The sequence below is a fragment of the Camelus ferus genome, chromosome 35 (genome assembly GCF_009834535.1).
Source record: "Camelus ferus isolate YT-003-E chromosome 35, BCGSAC_Cfer_1.0, whole genome shotgun sequence".
Taxonomy (NCBI): domain Eukaryota; kingdom Metazoa; phylum Chordata; class Mammalia; order Artiodactyla; family Camelidae; genus Camelus; species Camelus ferus.
Genome location: NC_045730.1, coordinates 14,621,791 through 14,641,759, shown reverse-complemented (window position 1 = coordinate 14,641,759; position 19,969 = coordinate 14,621,791). Strand labels below are relative to the sequence as shown.

The window sequence follows — 19,969 nt, the reverse complement described above, 5'->3', positions numbered from 1 at the left end:
AAACGTGCTCTGCTCAGAGTGACTACAAGATTTGAGAGACAGTCCAATTACAGGGGATGACAAGACGCAGAATTGCTGCCCAGTTCCAGGCCCTTCATGTGAAAGTAGCACATCCATGCAGACCCAGAAGGGGAGCCATAAAATCAGCAGCCACCATTGGTTCTTCATCTTCTTCCCAACTGAACCCTTGATGTCTTCCCCACACCTGCTCCTCCCTGATCTTAGCAAATTGCATCTCCAACTGCCTACTTATGCCCTAACAGAAATCTGGGAGTATTTCTGGATTCCTCCCTTTCCTCACGCCCACATTCAGCCCATCGAGAACTATTGATTCTTCCTTCTCCATTGCCATCCCCCTATTTCAGGCTGTCACCATCTTTGTCCCAAACTATTGAAATCAATGTTTATTTATTTCTCTGCCTCCCACTCATCTCCTCCTTCATCTTTTCTCTACCCATCAACCATACACAGTGATCATGTAAGAATATACATTAAATCATTACTTTCCTACTTAAATCAATAGCTTCCATCACACCTATTACAAAATTCACATTTTTTTGCTGTGTCATCAACCCCTCCCCCCTATTTCCCCAATCTCATTGCCCACAACTCTTCCTCTGAGATTATTACATCCCACCCACACCAGTATTATATATACTAACACTAATATGGCAGACCCTTTCCTCTTCTACCTGGACACCTTCATAGATGTTCTCTCTTTGTGAAGGGATCTCCTCATCAAATATCTGACTCCTTCCTTACCTTTGGGTCTCCACTGAGAAGGCCACTTATTCAGAAATGTCTTCCCTGACTTTCCTGCCTGAAGTTGATCTTTGTCATTCTCCCACGCAGCACCCTATTTGTTTCCTGGTACTTATGCTGGTTTGAAATTGTGCATTCTTTTACTTGTTTATTGACCATCTTTCCACTAGAATATAAACTCAGTGAGGGCAGAGTCACAGTGATTTTGTTCAGCTCAGCTGTAGCACGCTGTAGGTGCTCAGCAAGTATTTGGTAAGTGAGCACATGGAGGGAAGTGTCTTCTGAGTTCATGCAGGCACCCACTTCCCCCTTCCCGGCTCCTCCCTGAGTGGACCCTGCCTTCCACGGACTTTCATCTTCTCTTTCCCAGACTAATTTCACTGAGGACAGGGGCCTCCATCAAGTAGAGCTATACGAATAAGTCCCTGTGGGGGAGGGCATAGCTCAGTGGTAGAGTGCATGCTTCACATGCATGAGGTCCTGGGTTCAATCCCCAGTACCTCCATTAAAAAGGAAACAAACAAACAAACTGAATTATCCCCCCACACACCAAAAAAAAAAAAAAAAAAAAAAGTGAATAAGGATAAGTCCCTGGTGTAAATTTCAGGGGGGTCTTTAGGAACAATTTTAAGTAACTTTAAATAAAACTCGTGATTCAAATTGTAAGACAAGAAACCACAAACCCATTATCAGTGCTGTATTCAACCCCAATAATTGGTCTTGTTCACTCCTATTTAAGCAAGTCAACCTGCAATAAAAATGATGATATAAGCTAAAGGTGCTACCCCAAAAAGTAATTTTCAGTTTGTAGTTTTTTTTTGTTTTTTTGTTTTTTTTAGTATTATCTTTACAGAGAAAATTAGGACACAGTTGATTATCACATTTCATGTCTTGGTATTACTGAGGTCACAGACACTAATTCCAGGCTTTAGACATTTAGAAATTACATGTTCTTCTCTCTGTAAGGGAGTATGAGCTACTCACTGCTAATCGAGTGGCCACTCTCCCTGTTTATTGAGCTGTGGCACCGGTTTGGGTTACTCCATCTGCTCTTCCCTTTAGTTCCCTTTCCATCTACTCAAAGGCACTGGGGAGTTTTTATTCTTACAGAAATTAAGTGACCTGCAAATCTTGGTTTTATTCACACCGTGTCTTAAGCAACTTAGGTAATATCTCAGACACACGCATCCCAGTTTGTTCAATGTTGTGTTTGTGTGTATGTTTCATTAATAAATTACAAGTGGTTTATCTTGACACAGTATTTCTATTCCCATCCATTCCCTAAGTACTGTCCTAACCCTTTCCCATTTCCCAACCTCATTCCATTTAAGTGATTTATGATGTCAATTAAAATGGAAAGGATATCATTTAAAGAATTTTGAAGCATGTGCGTTTTAAAGTTACTGCCTTACAGGTTTGTTTTGTTTGGCAGTTTAGACACATTTTTTTAATCTAAATAACAATTTAGACTATCAATAGTATAAGCCCATTCAGATTACTAGAGCTAGAAATCTTTATCACAGCATGTCATGTGTATATACAAAATCAACATTATTGAGCACGTAAATTGTAGCATATATTTTATAATATCTTACCACATTTAACCCTCAAATTACTCTGCAAGGTACATATTATCATTTGCTTTTTACAGTGGTGGAAACTGGGGCAGAGGGAGGTTAACTACCATACCAAATGTCCAACAGCTGATACCTGTACCCAGGATTTGAATTCATTCCTGTTTGGCTGCAAAGGTTACGGTTGTGGCATTGTGAGAATTCTACTTAATTTAACACCATGTGTGAAAATTCCAGTATTCTTAAATGTGTTGTTCTAATTCCTGGGTAATGCAATTATATGATCCTGTTTAGCACACACATCATAAATTTTCAGCTGGAGTAAATAAGAAGAAACATTTCATAAAATTCAACACCAGTTTATAATGGAAAAAAAAAAAAAACAAACCTCTAACAAAAATGCATATAGAGGGAACATATATCAACAGAAGAAAAGCTATTTATGACAAGCCCACAGCCAACATAATAATGGTGAACAACTCAAAGTTTTCCTTCTAAAATCTGGAACAAGAAAAATATGCCCAGTCTCACCACTTCTATTCAACATAGTTTTGGATGTCCTAGCCACAGCTATCAGGCAAGAAAAAGAAATAAAAGGGATCAAAATTGGAAAAGAAAAGGTAAAACTGTCATTATATGTGGATGACATCATACTATATAGAGAAAACCCTAAAATCTCCATTCAAAAACCGGAGCTGATAAAATAATTCAGCAAGATAGTAGGATACAAGATTAATATACAATACTAGTTGCATTTTTTACACTAACAATGAATTAATAGGAAAACTTAGTAAAGAAATAATCCCTTATAAAATCACATTTAATACAATAAAATATTTAGAAATAAATCTGGCCAAGGAGGTGAAAGACTTACCTCTGGAGAAATACAAAACACTTATTAAGGAAATTAAAGAAATGGAAAGATATCCCACGCTCTTGATTTAAAAGTATCAATAGAAATAAAAGCAAAAATAAACAAATGGGACCTAATTAAATTTATAAGCTTTCTCACAACAAAGGTAAATATAAACAAAACAAAAAAACCTATGGAATGGGAGAAAATATTTGCAAATGATGCAATTGACAAGGGCTTAATTTACAAAATATACAAATAGGTCATACAATTTAATAACAACAACAACAACAACAAAACCCCAAACAACCCAATCCAACAATGGGCAGAAGACCTAAACAAGCATTTCTCCAATGTAGATATACAAATAAATGGCCAATAGGCACATGAAAAACTGCTCAATATTGCTAATTATCAGAGAAATACAAATCAAAACTACAATGAGGTATCACCTCACACCAGTTGGAATAGCCATCATTAAAAAGTCCACAAACCATAAATGTTGGACACGGTGTAGAGAAAAGGGAACCCTCCTACACTGTTGGTGGAAAGTTAGTTTGGTGTAGCCATTATGGAAAACAGTATGGAGATTCCTCAAAAAACTAAAAACAGAGTTACATTATGATCCAGCAATCCCACTCCTGGGCATATATGTGGAGACAGCTCTAACTCAAAAAGATATGTGCACCCCAATGTTCATAGCAGCAGTATTTACAATAGGCAAGACATGGAAACAACCTAAATGTCCATCGACAGATGACTGGATAAAGAAGTTGTGGTTTATATATATAATGGTACTACTCTGCCATAAAAAGAATAAAACAATGCTATTTGCAGCAACATGGATGGACCTGGAGATTGTCATTCCAAGTGAAGTCAGACAGAGAAAGAAAAATACCATATAATATCACTCATATGTGGAATCCAAAAAAAAAAAAAAAAATGAGACAAATGAACTTATTTACAAAAGAGAAACAGACTCACAAACAGAAAACAAACTTATGGTTACTGGGGGGAAAGGAGATAGGAAGGGATAAATTGGGAGTTTGAGATTTGCAGATACTATATATATAATATATATATAAAAAAACAAGGTCCTATTGTATAGCACAGGGAACTATATTCAATGTCTTGTAGTAACCTATAATGATAAAACATGAAAAGGAATATATGTATGTACATGTATGACTGAAATATTATGCTGTACACCAGAAATTGACACAACGTGGTAAACTGACTGAATTTCATTAAAAAAAGAAAATCAAAAATAAAATAAAATTTTAAAAAATCTTTGTGTGTCAAAGGACACCATCAAGAAAGTGAGATGACAACCCATAGAAGGGGAAAAATATTTGCAAATTATATCTCATAATGAATTTGTATCCAAAATATATAAAGAACTCATAACTCATAAATAAAAAACTATTTTTAAATGGGCAGATGATTGAAGGGATATCTCCAAAGATGATAAACACATGAAAACATACTCAATATAATGATGTATTAGGGAAATTAAAACCAGGAGATAACACTTCATCCACCCTAGGATGTCTTAAATGAGAAAGCTAAACAGTAACGAGAGTAGGCAAAGATGTGGAAGAATTTAAAGTTTTTCATCATTGATGGGAATGTAAAATGGTGAAGTCACATTAGAAAAAGTTGTGCAGTTCCTCAAAAAGTTAAATAAAGAGCATATGAACCAGCAATTACACTCCTAACTATACACCCAAGAGAAAAAAATAAAACATACCTACACAAAAACTTCGAATATATAGTGGAAAGAATATGGACAAAAAGGAAATCCTTGTGCACTATTGGTGAGAATGTAAATTGGTGCAGCCACTATAGAAAACAGTATGCAATTTCCTTAAAATATTAAAAATAGAACCACCTTATGATCCAGCAATTCTCCTTCTCAGTATTTATTTGAGGGAAACTTAATCATTCTCTCAAAAAGATATCTATGCTCTCATGTTATTGCAGCATTATTTACAAAAGCCAAGACATGGAAACAACCTAAGTGTCACACCGACACACAAACGCATTTTTTAAAATGTGATACACACACACACACACATATAATATATTATATTATATATATAGAATATATAGAGAGAGTATACATAGAATTATATATAGGGAGAATATATTATTTAGAATATCATTATATATAGAATATTCAGCCATAAGAAAGGAGGAAATTGTGCTATCTGTGAAAACATGGATGAACTTTGAGGATATTATGCTAAGTGCAATAAGTGAGACAGACCTCACTGTATGACCTCACTGAAAAATGAAATCTATAAATAAAAAGCTCATAGATACAGGGAACAGACTGGCGATTGCCAGAGGTGGGGAGTAGGCATAATAGATGAATTGGGGTCAAAAGGTACACACTTGTCATTAATAGATAAATCAGTTCTGGGTACGTAACGTCCAGGATGGTGATTTAGGGATAATAATATTGTATTGCATGTTTGAAACTTGCTGAGTGGGTAGATCTTAAAACTTCTTATCACAAGGACAACAAGATTTTAACTATGTGTGGTGATTAATGTCAATAAACCTATTGTGGTAATCACTTTGCAATACATACATCAATCATTATTTGGTACACCTAAAACTAATCCAATGCTACATGTCAGTTATATCTCAAAAAGAAAGAATATTATGAATAGGGCTGTGTAAATTATAGGCTAACTAAGCAAGAAGCACACAGGCCCTTTAGGTATCATTAAATAAAGCCAACATAGTCCTCTTCTCTCAAAAATCAAACGTTAATTGTTGAATAAATAGCACAGGATACCAGTGATCTTGTAGGCTCACCCAAGTCCCTTCCAGGAAGACAACAAAGCAGCAAGAACCCTGGACATAAGCTTGTAAAGTTCTATTTTAAATCTTGGCTCTACCACTTACTTCACCTATTTATTCACTTAGCAGCATTTAAGAACAATCGCCTAGGCAACAGTCCACTTAATATTTTGAATCCTGATAACTCTGCTATAAAATGAGAATAATTATACCTACCTCACAAAGTGAGGCATACTCAATAAAAGCTGATTGAAAACATTTTCTCTTGCTTAATTCCTCAGAATAAAGGTTCTTGATCATGATCAGGAAAAAAGATGGGCAATTAGAAAAAAAACAGTCACAGTGTGGGTAAAGTTTGCATTAGCTCTTACCATCTGTCAAGTAATACTTTCTCAATGTCTTTGCATTATAATTACAAGGGCCGTTTTTACAGTGTCGCTGAATCAGTTGCAGCCTTTCATCAACCCTATGGTATAAGTTTCCCCAGGATCTAGGTGCAGTTCCTGAAGCTTAGAGGTGAATTTACTGCCTGTCATCACACAATCAGAACATGGCAGGGCCGAGACCCAAGACTGGCTTGACCATCTCTGGTACCCTGCCCTTGAATGCCAGTGAACCACAGTGGTGCTAAGTCCAGAGAACAGTCAGTGTCACCCATGACTTCAAATGTGGGGTAATTTCACATAGGTCAGTACAGTCATGCACAAAAGGGCCTGGTCTCAACTCTGAATGCCTGCTCCCAGCATGGATTTGGGTGACTTACTTAAATATATGTATGTTACATGTCCAATGGAGTTGAAAATGATCCTCATCTTCATTCATAAGATCTTAGAATTACTTTACATACTAAATAAGATCCTTTGGAAATCACAGAATTGCTTTATGTATCTGGGAGACAACTTCATCACACACCAAACATATACCAGACCAGAATTTGTAAAAATAAGTATTAATTTAATTGAAGAAAATACATTCCATGACTCACTGTAATATAATACAGTATGTACCATATCAGGTTATGTGACTTAACAATTTTCAAAACATGAGAAAAAAAAAAAAAAAACAAACTTCTGTTATGAAGGTATTTTGGTCTGAGTATACAATTGACAGTACATTTTTTCCCACTATGTTCCGAATCTGAGTTAATGCTAAACATCTTTACTGAAGAACACAAACTCATTCTATCAACACAATGGTTACATTATACAATAATACTTCCTTCCCCATCAATTGCACTTTTTTTTTCTTGTTCAAACTGCTGTTACATATTAAATCAATTGACTAATTCTAAACAAATATTTTGAGTAAAAAACAAATGCAAACAATCTCCAGCTTTCTTGTAGAATTAAATTAAAACATTTTGTCTACAAAAACACATATATTCTTGTTAAAATTTAATAGGGGAAATATGCCATGTTAACATTACACTGCTCTGGAAAACTGTTTATTTGCTACATTCTTATATAGCCTCATTTGTTTTCTGTCACATTTCTTATCTACTTATTTTTAAAATTCCTAGAGAGTCAGTACCATCTTCTCCTGCGTGACAAAATTCCAAAATCACAACTGAAATACACAGTATTTCTGTGCAAGATGTTGGAGCCAGAAGTTAACATAATGGATGTTTCTGAAGGCTGAGTAGACCCTTGGCACACTTCCTACCACTTATTAGCTATGTATCCTTGGATTAATTGGTTGGTTTCTTTTTTGTTTTCTCCACCTGAATTGTGAGAATACTAAATATTATGTATAAATTTTCTGGTTCAAAGTAAATAAATGGTGGGCATTCCAATCATGATTATTGATTATCAGCTTCCTCACTAGCTAACCAATGACTCAGTATCCTGACTGACCAAAACTACTAACTTTCTAAAGTAGATGGTGCACAAATCTATTGGGAATAGACAGAGAAATATAACTACATTTAAAACATTCAAGCTCCCCAACAAGCCAAATTTTTATGGTATGTTTCTGTCCACAAGACCCCTCAGGTCCAGTGATATGAGAAATAGCACTGACAGAGCTCACATGCTTGGACGCTCTCCCCCAGGGTCCAGTGAAAACACGGTCAGTCATGCCCAGACTTTTTGTAAGATAGAATCATTTGCTAATTTTAAGCATCAGCCTTAGGGCCAGGCATCTAATCTAACACACATTTAGGGGTCTGCTGGGATATTCTCCAGGGACAGTGGCCAGTAGGCACCATCTTCCTGTGCCGTCTTTCCCCTCACTCCCCTCCCAGCAGGCACCACCAGTTTTACACTCCCCGTCTCCCTTCCTCCAGCTAGTGGGCACCATCTTTTTTTTTTTCCTATCATGCTAGACCTTTAAATTTTTTTTCTTCTTCCCAGTGGGTGCAATGTTATGTTCCACCCCTGCTCTGCTCCTGCCAGCACCATCAGCCCACTTTCCTTCTGCCATGATGCAGAACACCACTCCTAGAGGGAAACTCTGACACATGCCTGGTGACCTAGTTTTTGCAACTTCTTCCTGGGGGATGCCCCTTGATCATGTGGCTATGGAGGCCAGGGGTGCTTGCAATCCTGGATCCTGTGAGAATGGAACAATGGAGACCCTATTCTTGGCAGACAACCACCCACAGGGCACTGCACAGACAGCAGACTGCACACTCCTTGAGTCTTTCTGAGAAAGAGGCCTTGGGTTTGGCCTCAGAGGCAAACTTTCTGATTGGCACACATCAAGGTATGCACAGAGGGGCTCTCAGGGCATGGAGCAGAGTACACAATGTTTGTGCTCTCCCTCTGCCTTGTTTCAGATCCCCAATGTCTCTCACATAGGAGTTTATCCCCTTGTCCGGAGCCCCAGTTTTTGCAACTTCCACCTAGAGGACACCTCCAGACCACCTGGTGCTGGTGACTAGCAGGTCTTATGCTTGCAGTCTCATATGACTATATAGATATTTGGATACATTAAAAGCTGAAAATTATTAGAGAAATGCAAATCAAAACTACAATGAGGTATCACACCACTCAGAATGGCCATCATAAAAAAGGCTACAAATAATAACTGCTGGAGAGGTTGTGGAGAAAAAGGAACCCTCTTACACTGTTGGTGGGAATGTAAATTGGTGCAGCCACTATGAAGGACAGTATGGAGGTTCCTTAAAAAACTAAAAATAGAGTTACCATATGACCCAGCAATCCCACTCCTGGGCTTACATCTGGAGAAAACTCTAATTTGGAAAGACACACGCACCCCAATGTTCACAGCTGCAGTACTGATAACAGCCAAGACATGGAAACAACCTAAATGTCCATCAATAGATGGTTGGATAAAAAAGATGTGGTATATATGGGATACATATGAAATATTAGCCATAAAAAAGGATGAAAGAATGCAATTTGCAGTAACATGGATGGACCTAGAGATTATCATATTGAGTGAAGTTAGTCAGATAGAGAAAGCTAAATATCATATGATATCACTTATATGTGGAATCTTAAAAAAAAATGATACAAATTCTGTTTACAAACCAAACACAAGACTCACAGGCATAGAAAACAAACCATATTACCAAAGGGGAAATGGCAGTGAGGGATAAATTAGGAGTTGGAGATTAACAGATACACAGTACTAAATATAAAATAGATAAACAAGGACCTACTGTAGAGCACAGGGAACTATATTCAATTTCTTGTAATAACATAATGGAAAAGAATGTGAAAAGAAAAAAGAGTATGTATGTATATGTATAACTAAATCACCTAAACTAACATTGTAAATCAACTATGCTGCAATTAAAAAAAAAAAAAAAAAAAAAAGGCTGCAGCCTGAGGGTCTGGTTTCCAAAGAAGCATCCAACCTACAGAGGCCATATAATATAAACTCAGCCACTGCTTTTTAAAGTTGTTACCACCACCTAAATAGCTAAGCTAACTGATACACTTATTTTGTTTTTTATATTTTCCACCTCCATGAGAGCAAGGATTTCTGCTTGTTTTGTTCACCACTGTATCATCTGTGTTCAAAACTCAGTGGGAACTCAGTAAGCATTTGCTGAATGAATTACTGTAGCCAAGAATTTGTCATAGGGATGGGAAAGGGAAATCTGACAAATTATGGTTTAAATCAGTGATTGGGGGAAAAAATAACATATTTGGACACTTATACTGCCACAGCATTGAGATCACACAATAGTAAACCAGTCATCTGTGTGCTTGCTGCATAGAAAATGCTGCATAAATGTTTGCTATGATGTCTGTTATTGTTATTTTTAGGTCAAGGAGTATATGCAATTGAAATTAGAATATAAACGCAAAAGGTTTTCTGAGATGGGAAAATTCTGTGTTGCAGCTGGGACACTGGGATGGTGAGAATTTCCAAATGGCCTTGTTCACATGGCTGAGAGCTGGTGCCAACTGATGGCTGGAAGTTCAGATGGGGTTATATCCAAGGTTCTCAGTTCTTCTCCATGTGGACCTCACCATATAGTTGCTTGGACACAGCATAGAAGCTGGATACTAAAAAGGAAAGTTCCAAGAGGACACATCTCAAATTGTAAGTGCCAAGCAAGCCTCCATTCATGTTTCATTTGCTGATGTTCTGATGGCCAAGAGTAGACACATGGCCACTCTCAGAGGCAGTGAGGGACACAACTACACCAGGGTGTGAACATCGGAGAACATGAGTCATTGTGGGCAGGCAAAGGAACATCTCACAGAGTGTCTGGACCATACAGATTGAATATCCAGCATCTCAAATTTATCCCTGTATACAAGCGATCAAGTGTGAACTGATTTAGGAGTTCATGTCGCACAAACCAACTTTGCAAGAGCCTGATTGATTTATAAATGATAATACCAGTTCATTTTTCTTGGGAAATCTGCTTATATCAAAACTTGGGACCATGCACATATGGACAGCAGGTCCTTGTTGAGTGAAGGATCAGCAAGAGACCAAACCATAGTTCATCTGGTGAGCTATAAAAAGGAAACCCTGCATTGTCAGAAGCACTTGTGCAGCAAGCTAAAAACATTCGTGTGTTATCATTCTCCAAGTCAAAGACCATTTCCATCTCAATTGCTGGAAATGGCCACTAGATTTAAAGTAATTGCCCCCTTGGGCAATGCAAGACATAGAAACCAGATTTCCCTTGCTAAGTTTTTTTTCTTTAAAGGCTTGATATGGGTGTATGTAATTATTATTTCAAAATTAAATACTACCAGATTACCAAGGACACATCTTCTACTAGTTTAAATTTAAATTGGTGGTTTTTGGATGAAGTTCAAGGACACTGTTTCAATGGCAAAATAAACACATAATACCTCAGAGTTGATTAGTTTGCTCCAACAGCTCCTCACCTTCACTTCTTGATGCTTCTACTTAGCATCAGTTATACGGAGTGGCATTTTTGTACTTGCCTCCGATCCATCAAAATAATGTACCCTCTTTGGTCATAAAACTTGAAAACAAGTATTTAGAAATATCCATCTGGCATCACTTTCTAGAACATTAGAAAAATACAGAAAGACTAAAGGTGGAAAGGTAGATCAATGATGTGGGCCATGACGAGGGAAGGGAAGAAGGAACCTGAAGAATCACAGGGAAGGAGGATCAACAGGACCTGCTTTGAGGGTTGTACTAAATATGAGGGAGGACATTAAGAGGACTCCAAAATAGTTTATTTACATAGGGGGTTGGAAAAATGGGGCTTGAGAAAGGAAATCATTTGGAGGTAGATGCGAGTAATAGGATGATGAATTATTCGGAGGGGGGTGTTGAGTTTCAAATTCAATTTTTTCACCGTGTTCCAAGCTCTGGGTTCCAGTAGGGAGTAAGACAGGGATCTGCCCTCAGGAAACGTACCTTCTACTGGAGAGAGACAGCAAACACGTAAGCAAAGAAGATAACTTCCAATGATAATTTATAAATGCTACAAAGAAAATACAACTAGGAAATAGGACAGAGAGTGAAGGGGACTGACAGGGGAGGTGGTAACCACATTACCTCGGGAGGTCAATGCCAACCTGAGACTTCAATGGTGAGAATGAGCTAGCAAGCGGAGCCTCTGCAGAAGGCATTCCAGGCAGAGGGGACAGCAAGTGGAAAGGCCCGGAGCTGGGAACTAAATTTGCATGTTTGAAAGTTAGGAATGAGAGAGACACGGTAAGAGATTAGTTTGGGGAGGGAAGGTAGAGGTCAGACAAGACAGGGGCTTTAAGTCATGGTGAGAAGTTTGGATTTTATTCTTATATTCATGGGACAAGCACCAGAGACTATTGAGCAAGAAAGTGATAGGATCTTATTCTAAAAATCACTCATGCTGCCCATCAACTGCTAAACAGATAAACAGAATGTGATGTAGCCATTCCATGGGCTATAAGTCAGCCATGAAAAGGAATAAAGTACTCATACATGCTACAATGTGAATGAACTTTGAAAACATTGAGCTAAATAAGCCAGTCACAAAAGACCACATAGTTCTTAGAAGAGGCAAAATCTAGAGGGAAGAATTAGGTGATTTGGGGCAGGAGAAAATGGGAGTGACTGTTAATGAGTATGAGTGTCTTTTCACAGTGATAAAAATGTGCTAGAATTAGATACTGGTTATGGTTGCAAAGCTTTTTGAATATCCTACAAGCCACTGAATTTTACATTAAAAGAGTGAATTTTATGTTATGTGAATTACATCTCTATATTTTTCAAAGTTTGAATAGGGACTGGGTATTAGATATTACCAAGAAATTATTATAATATTGATAAGTGCAACAGTATTATTGCAGTAATGTAAGGCTATGTTCCCTTCTGTGAAGATGCACACTGAAGAGTGTAAGAGTGAAATGATATGATGATGTCTTGGATATGCTTTGAAACAGTTCAGCAAAAAAAAAAAAAAAAAAAAAAAAAAAAAGATGATTTTAAAAATGTAGTAAAACCTTAATAACTATTGAATCAGGGTAATTAGTTTATGGGGGTCAACATACCCTCCACTCTACTTCTGTATGTGATTGAAATTTTTCAAATAAAAAATTGCTAAAAGAAAAAAAATCACTCATGCTGCAGTATTAGTGTACCAAATCAACATACTGTACACATGTACTTACACAACCTTAAATGTCAGTTATACCCAAATAAGGCTATAGCAGAAGAGAGACTGCTCTGGCTACTCTATGGAGGATGCACCATGAAGGAGGAAAAGTGGAGGTGAGATGCCAGTTAGGATGCTGTTGCACAACTCCAGGTAAGAGGTATTGGTCTAGATTAGGGTGTGAGCAGAAGGTTGAAAACTGTCCTGCCAGCGGCTATACTGTGATGAGCCCTGCTAAGTCCTCAAAGTGGCATCTGAATGACAGAGAGTAATTATGCAAGACCTGCCCCTGCAGACTCCAGAGAGCAGCAACATGAGAGACACTGAGGGAAGTAGAGAGACATACACAGAATTTGAGAGACAGTAAAAGAGATGATTGCAAGATAGTCAAGATGGGGGCATTCTCCAGAATGCCTAGAAATACAGAGCTGGAATTTAGGTCAAAGGTTAGGATTAGAGATGTACATTTGCAACTTACTAGCTTAAATATGATGGTGGAAATTTTCATGCATTCTAATAGACTAAGAATAGAGTGGGAACATCAAATCATGTTAAGGGCTTATTTTTATTTAGAAACTAGCAGGATGAAGGGGGTGTTATAGGGCAATTCCCAGAGACAAATGACCAGAGTAGGGAGAGAGCCGAGTGGACTAAAGCTGCATAAAGACAGGCTCTGGATCTCAGATGACTTTGGCTACTAGCAATGGCCTTGTTGGTTGGTTTGTCTAATCAGAGACAGAGTTCCAAAGGTCTTAATGATCCAGGAGGTTGAGATCTTACAAAAGGCCAATTTATTTTTAAAAAAGAATTCTTAGCAATCATTGAAAATAGAATCAGTTGAAACAATAAGATGCCACTACACATCTATTAGAATGGCATGGCCAAAATCCAAAATACTGACAGCACCAAATATTGCTGGGGGTGTAGAGCAACAGGAACTCTTACTCATTTCTGGTGGGAATGCAAGATGGTGCAGCGACTTTGGAAGACAGTTCAGTGGTTTCTTACAAGAATAAGCATACTCTTACCATACAATCCAGCAACTGCACCCCTTGATGTTGATCCAGAGAAGTCAAAAATGTATATCTACACACACTGCACATGGATGTTTACAGCATCTTTATTCATAACTGCCAAAACTTGGAAGCAACCAAGATGTCCTTCCATAAATGAATAGATAAATACACCATGGGACATTCAGACAACATGTTTTTTTTATTCAGCACTAAAAAGAAATGAGCTGACAAGCCATGAAGAGACACGGATGATCCTTAAATACATACTGCTAAGTGTAAAAAGTCAACCTGAAAAAGCTACATACTGTACGATTAACACTCTATGACATTCTAGAAAAGGCAAAACTATGGAGACGATAAATAGATCAGTGGTTGCCAGGCATTAGAGGTGGGGAAGGGATGAACAGGAAGAGCACAGAGGATTTTCAGGGCAGTGAAGCTGTACAGTAGAATACTACAAGGGTGGATACACATCTTCATACATTTGTCAAGATCCATAGCATGTACAGCACCAGGAGGGAACCCTAATGTAAGCTACAGACTTTGGAAGATGATGACGTGTCAACGTAGGTTCTTCAACTGTAACAAATGTACCATCCGGTGGGAGGTGTTGATAATGGGGGAAGTTGTGTTGGGGTTGAGGGCAGGAGTATAAGGGAAATCTCTGTACTTTATGCTCAATTTTCCTATTAACTATTAACCTCAAACTGCTCTTTTTAGTTTACTAATTAAAAAAAAAAAGGTATCAGTAGAGTGTTATGGCCTGAAGTAAAAGGAAAGAGACCCAAACAACAGCCAGAGCTTTCAGTGAGATAGCATGGTCATTGCTTTCTGTTAGCTGGGCTCTATTCTTCCCGTTGCCTAGATCAAAAACGACCTTGTTGTCTTCATTCCTCTCATTCCCTCACATCCCTCACCTAGTCCATGAGCGTAACTTTTGGCTGTACCTTCAAAGTACATCCAGAAGCTAATCACTTCTCCCCATATACATGACCTCCTTCCTAGATTATTGCAACGGCTCCCTAATTAGACCTCTGTGTCCCCCACCTTGACCCCTTAGGGTCTATTCTTAATACAGAAGCTGACAGATCCTACTGAAGCCAGATCCCAAAGCCCTGTCTCCACTCAAACTCCCCCAAAGACTTCCCATCTTACTCAGAGCAAACCAACATCCTTACATGACCTAAAAGGCCCCACATTGTGTAGCCCCCTCTCACTCCCTGGTTGCATATTTTAAAAGCTGCTAAACAGGGATCAGCTTCAAATCAGCCTGCATCTGGATTCTGACTAAGATCTTCCCACTTCTCGACACCGAAAAGTCTTGGCACACCTTCAACTACGGGGAGCCATTAAGAATAAAGAAGGCACGTGGGCAGTCACAAAAGTTAGGGGAAAAACGCAGACCTAGGGCAGGTCTGAGTGATAGGCTTATCTCCTACAGGAGACCACTCTCGGAAGACTGGGAGTGGTGACTGATTTATCTAATGCAAAGAAAACACACAGAGTCAAGGAAGATGAAGAAATAAGAGTCATGTGTTTCAAACAAAAGTAAAAGACAGAACTCAAGAAACAGACCTTAAGAAATGGAAATAAGTGACTTATCTGATGAAGAATCCAAAATTAATTTTCACAAAGATGCTCACTGAGCTCAAGAGAATAATTCATGAACAGAGTGAAAATTTCAACAAAGGATAGAAAATATAAGAAAGTACCAAACAGAAAACATGATGCTGAAGAATGTAATAACTGAACTGAACTTTTTAATTGAGGTGTTTAACAGCAGTATAGATGAACCAGAAGAAACAGATCAGCAAACCCAAAGACAGGGCACTGGAATTCATGCAACTGAGGGAGAAAAAAGAAAAAAGAATGAAAAGTGTGATTAATTAAGATAGATTAAAGGATTTATTAAACAACATCAAGGGAACCAATATTCACAGTATGGGAGTCACAGAAATATAAGGGAAGGCAGAAAGTGTATTTGAAAAAATAATAGCTGAAAATTTCCCTGACTTGGGGAAAGAAACAAACACACAGATCCAAGAAGCCCAATACATTCAAAAAAGGAAGAATTCAACAAGACACACACCGAGACACAGTATAATTAAAATGTCAAAAGTTAAAGACAAGGGAAGAATCTTTAAAGCAGTGAAAGAAAAACAACACGTTATATACAAGAGAACCCCCATAAAACCATCAGCAAAGTTTTCAGAAGACACTTCTTTCTTTTCAGAAGAAACTTTGCAGGCTGAAGAAAATATTCCAAGTGTTGAAAGGAAAAAACAAACAGAAAAACAAACAAACAAACAAACAAACAAAAAACAACACTATCAGCCAGAACACTCTACCCAGGCAGGTTGTTCTTCAGAATTTAAGGAGAGAGAAAAAGTTTTCCAGACAAGGAAAACTGAAGAAGTTCATGACCACTAAACTGGCCATGCCAAAAAAAGTTAGAGACTTCTTTAAGCTAAAACAAAAGGCTAATAATTAGTAGCAGGAAAATATATGAAGGTATAAATTGCAGTGGTAAAGAATCCTTTATTACTTGTCATCATGATGAATAAATCACATAAAAATCTAGCATGAAGGTTGAAAGACAAAAGTATTAAGAATAACTAACTGCAAAACTTGCTAAGGGATAAACAAGATAAAGATGTAAATTGTGACATCAAAATAACAAGAAGGAGCATTTTAAAATGTAGGACTTTAGTATGCATTCTAAATTAAGTTATTATCAGCTTAAAATAGACTTATAAAAGCCATTTTTATATAAGCTTCTTCATGGTAACACAAAGCAAAAACCTGTATTAGATACACAAAAGACAAAAAGAAAGGAATCTAAGCAAACCACTGCAGGAAGTCATTAAATCACAAAGGAATACAGTAAGAAGAAGAAGAAGAAGAAAGAAGAAAGAAGAAAGAAGGAAGAAGAAGAAAGAAGAAGAAGAAGAAGAAGAAGAAGGAGAAGAAGAAGGAGAAGAAGAAGGAGAAGAAGAAGAAGAAGAAGAAGAGGAAGAGGAAGAGGAAGAGGAAGAGGAAGAAGAAGAAGAAGAAGAAGAACTTTAAAAAGTCAGAAAACAATTACAAAATGGCAATAGTAAATTCATGCCTATCAATAATTACTTTTTAAAGTAAATGGACTAACTTCTCCAATCTAAAGACACAGAGTGACTGAATCAATAAACAAACAAACAAACAAACAAAAAAACACAACTGCATGAGCCTACAAGAGACTCACTTTAGCTTTAAGGACACACACAGACTGAAATTGAAGTGATAGAAGGGATGGAAAAAGGTATTCCATGCAATGGGAACCAAAAGAAAGCAGGGGTAACTATTCTTAGAGTAGACAATATAGACTTACAGACAAAGAGAGTAATAAGAGACAAAGAGGGTCATTACATAATGACTAAGGGGTCAGATCAACAAAGGAATATAATGTTTGTAAACATTTATGTAACCAACATAGGAAAGCCCAAATATATAAAGCAAATATTAACAAACATGAAGGGAGAAACAGAAATACAATAATAGTTGGGGGCTTCAATACCCCATTTTCAACAATGATTAGATCATCCAGACAAAAGTAATCAATAAGGAAACATTGGACTGAAACTACATGTTAGACCAGATGGACTTAGAAGACATTTATAGAACATCCATCCAGAACACATTCTCCTCAAGCACACATGGAACATAATGCAGGATAGATCACATGTTAGACCACAAAACAAGTCTTAATAAATTTAAGAAGACTGAAATCATATCAACCAAGCCAGAATCGTATGAAACTAGAAATCAATTTCCAGAAGAAATCAATTGCTAGAAGAAAACAGGAAAATTTACAAATATGTGGAGGTTAAATAACATGCTCCTGAACAACTAATGGGTCAATGAAGAAACTGAAAGAGACATTTTGAAGCATCAAGAGATAAGTGAAAATGGAAGTATAACATGCCCACGCTTATGGGACACAACAAATGAAGTTCTAACAGGGAAGTGAATAGTGATAAATTCTTACATTAAGAAACTATAAAAATCTTAAACAATCTAAGGTTATAGTTCAAGGAACTAGAAAAAGAACAAATTAAGCCTAAAGTTAGTAAAGGAAGGAAATAATGAGATCGGAGCAGAAATACACAAAATAGACACTAAAAAGGCAATGGAAGAGATGAAACTAAGGGTTGGTTATTTCTCCAAAATTTAAAGGAGAGTACTGGAGGAGGGGTTGGGCAATACTTACTAGTCTTTGTATAACCTAAGCTCACTGACTAATGCTCACTGCAGCACTGTTTATACTACCAAAATATTAGAAATAACTTAAATGTTCATTAATAGAAGAATAGATCAAATGTGGTATATTCATACAGTGGAATACTATGTAGCTGTTAAAAGGAATGAACTAAAGCTGTATGTACTAACAGATAAATCACAGTGTTGTGCAAAAAAAACCCTAAACCAAGTTACAGAAAGACTACACACACACAAACACACATAGAATACCACCATATAAAGTTGTTTTATCAACATGGAATATTATATTCTATAGAACTGATAGGTATATAAAAAAAGTAATTAACAGTAAAAAAATATACACAGGAGTAATGATCACTACCTTTAGGATGGGAGAATTCTATTAGAATTCTCTGAAGACAAGGGAAGGAAATCAGATTGGAGAGGTCTAAGATTTAGTATCTTATGTTGACTGGTGGGTACATGAATGTATTTTATTATCTAAGTCCTTTGTATATAAGAACTATTTCAAAAAATGATCCCAAATTATTCACTAAAGAATTTTCAGCTTTAATAAACTCTAGGGGAAAAAACACTTAAATTTTCTTCTTTCTTGCCTCAATTTATCAGACTTTTTAAGGTATGGCTAAGTAGTTTGAAAAATATTTTCAATAATGGTATTAATCTCCAAATTAATATGGTAGGCTTTATTAAGTTTAATAAAGCACTAAAAATTTTGACTTCAAAGCTTTCATCAATTTAATATATGAAACATTGTTAACAATAAAATAACTGACAGCAGAGGACATTAATCATTGTAAAAAAGCAAAACCTGTATATGGATACCTTACTCCATTTATTTTATGTTTGCTTTCAAAATTTACCTCATGAGCCAACATTCTGTATAATTCTTCTTTTGTAATAGCTAGTCGTTCTCTGTCAATGCTATCGACCAAAAGAATGATGAACTAGAAGTGAAAAAAAAAAAAAAAAAAAGAAGAAGAAAATTGAAGGGGATGTGAGGTGCTCTGCAAAACTACTCTAAGTGCTAGAAGTACTTTCTGTGATGGCATCATCATCACTATAAAATGGACTACTGCATTTTCATCATCAGGAGTTTACATTATACTGAATCACATCAAGCAGCAAAATCCAAATGTTTATAAGAAAAATAACTCATAATTCAACAAATAAAAACCATGCTCAAGTTTATTTTCAAGTGGTGATCCTTGAATGTATAATATACCCTAATATGTACTAAGATTTATTTTAAAATGCAGGTAATAAAAAGTAGTTTTTAAAAAGAAAGTCACAGTAATTTAAGTAACTTTCACTAAAACTTAAAAGTACTCTGCACTCATTCAAGCAATCGATAATTATGTTTAAGACAGTCTCCTGCCCCTTAGAAAGAGGCTAGTTTCAAAGAAAAAAAAAGAAATACATTAAAAAAACCCTAACAAATAAGACATTTTTACATGACAATATCAACAATAAAAGGGCAAGAAAAATGTGCTAAGTAGAAATATACTTGGGTGTTAATAACATACTAAAGATGCAGGTGAAATTAAAGAGTGCAAGGAGAATAGAAGAAAGCTATTCGTAATGGTGTGCGTGAAAAAAGGTGAAGGTAATACACTAAAAATAATGTATCTTTGATGAGAAAAATAAGAAG

The 19,969-nt window shown here is 36.7% G+C and overlaps 1 protein-coding gene and 1 non-coding gene across 24 annotated transcripts in view; one reads left to right on the top strand and one right to left on the bottom strand.

Moving 5' to 3' along the window:
• Nucleotides 1-19,969, bottom strand: part of LOC116661551 (ADP-ribosylation factor-like protein 5B) — a 75,391-nt gene that overhangs the window by 44,692 nt on the left and 10,730 nt on the right. For 5 of the 23 annotated variants that reach the window (XR_004317440.1, XR_004317443.1, XR_004317442.1 and 2 more), the window contains one exon: nt 19,182-19,265. The exons of 16 other annotated variants lie outside the window; for them this stretch is intronic. Coding sequence is in view for 1 of the 7 variants with exons in the window: in XM_032473850.1 (XP_032329741.1) it covers nt 10,395-10,481; nt 19,182-19,265 (171 nt within the window). In the remaining 6 variants the exon portion in view is untranslated. Of the gene's footprint in view, nt 1-9,702; nt 10,482-19,181; nt 19,266-19,969 lie in introns of those variants that run through there. 2 more of the 23 variants (XM_032473850.1, XR_004317445.1) reach the window with 2 other exon arrangements.
• Nucleotides 1,196-1,267, top strand: TRNAV-CAC. Its single transcript has one exon. It is a non-coding gene; the product is annotated as a tRNA-Val (tRNA).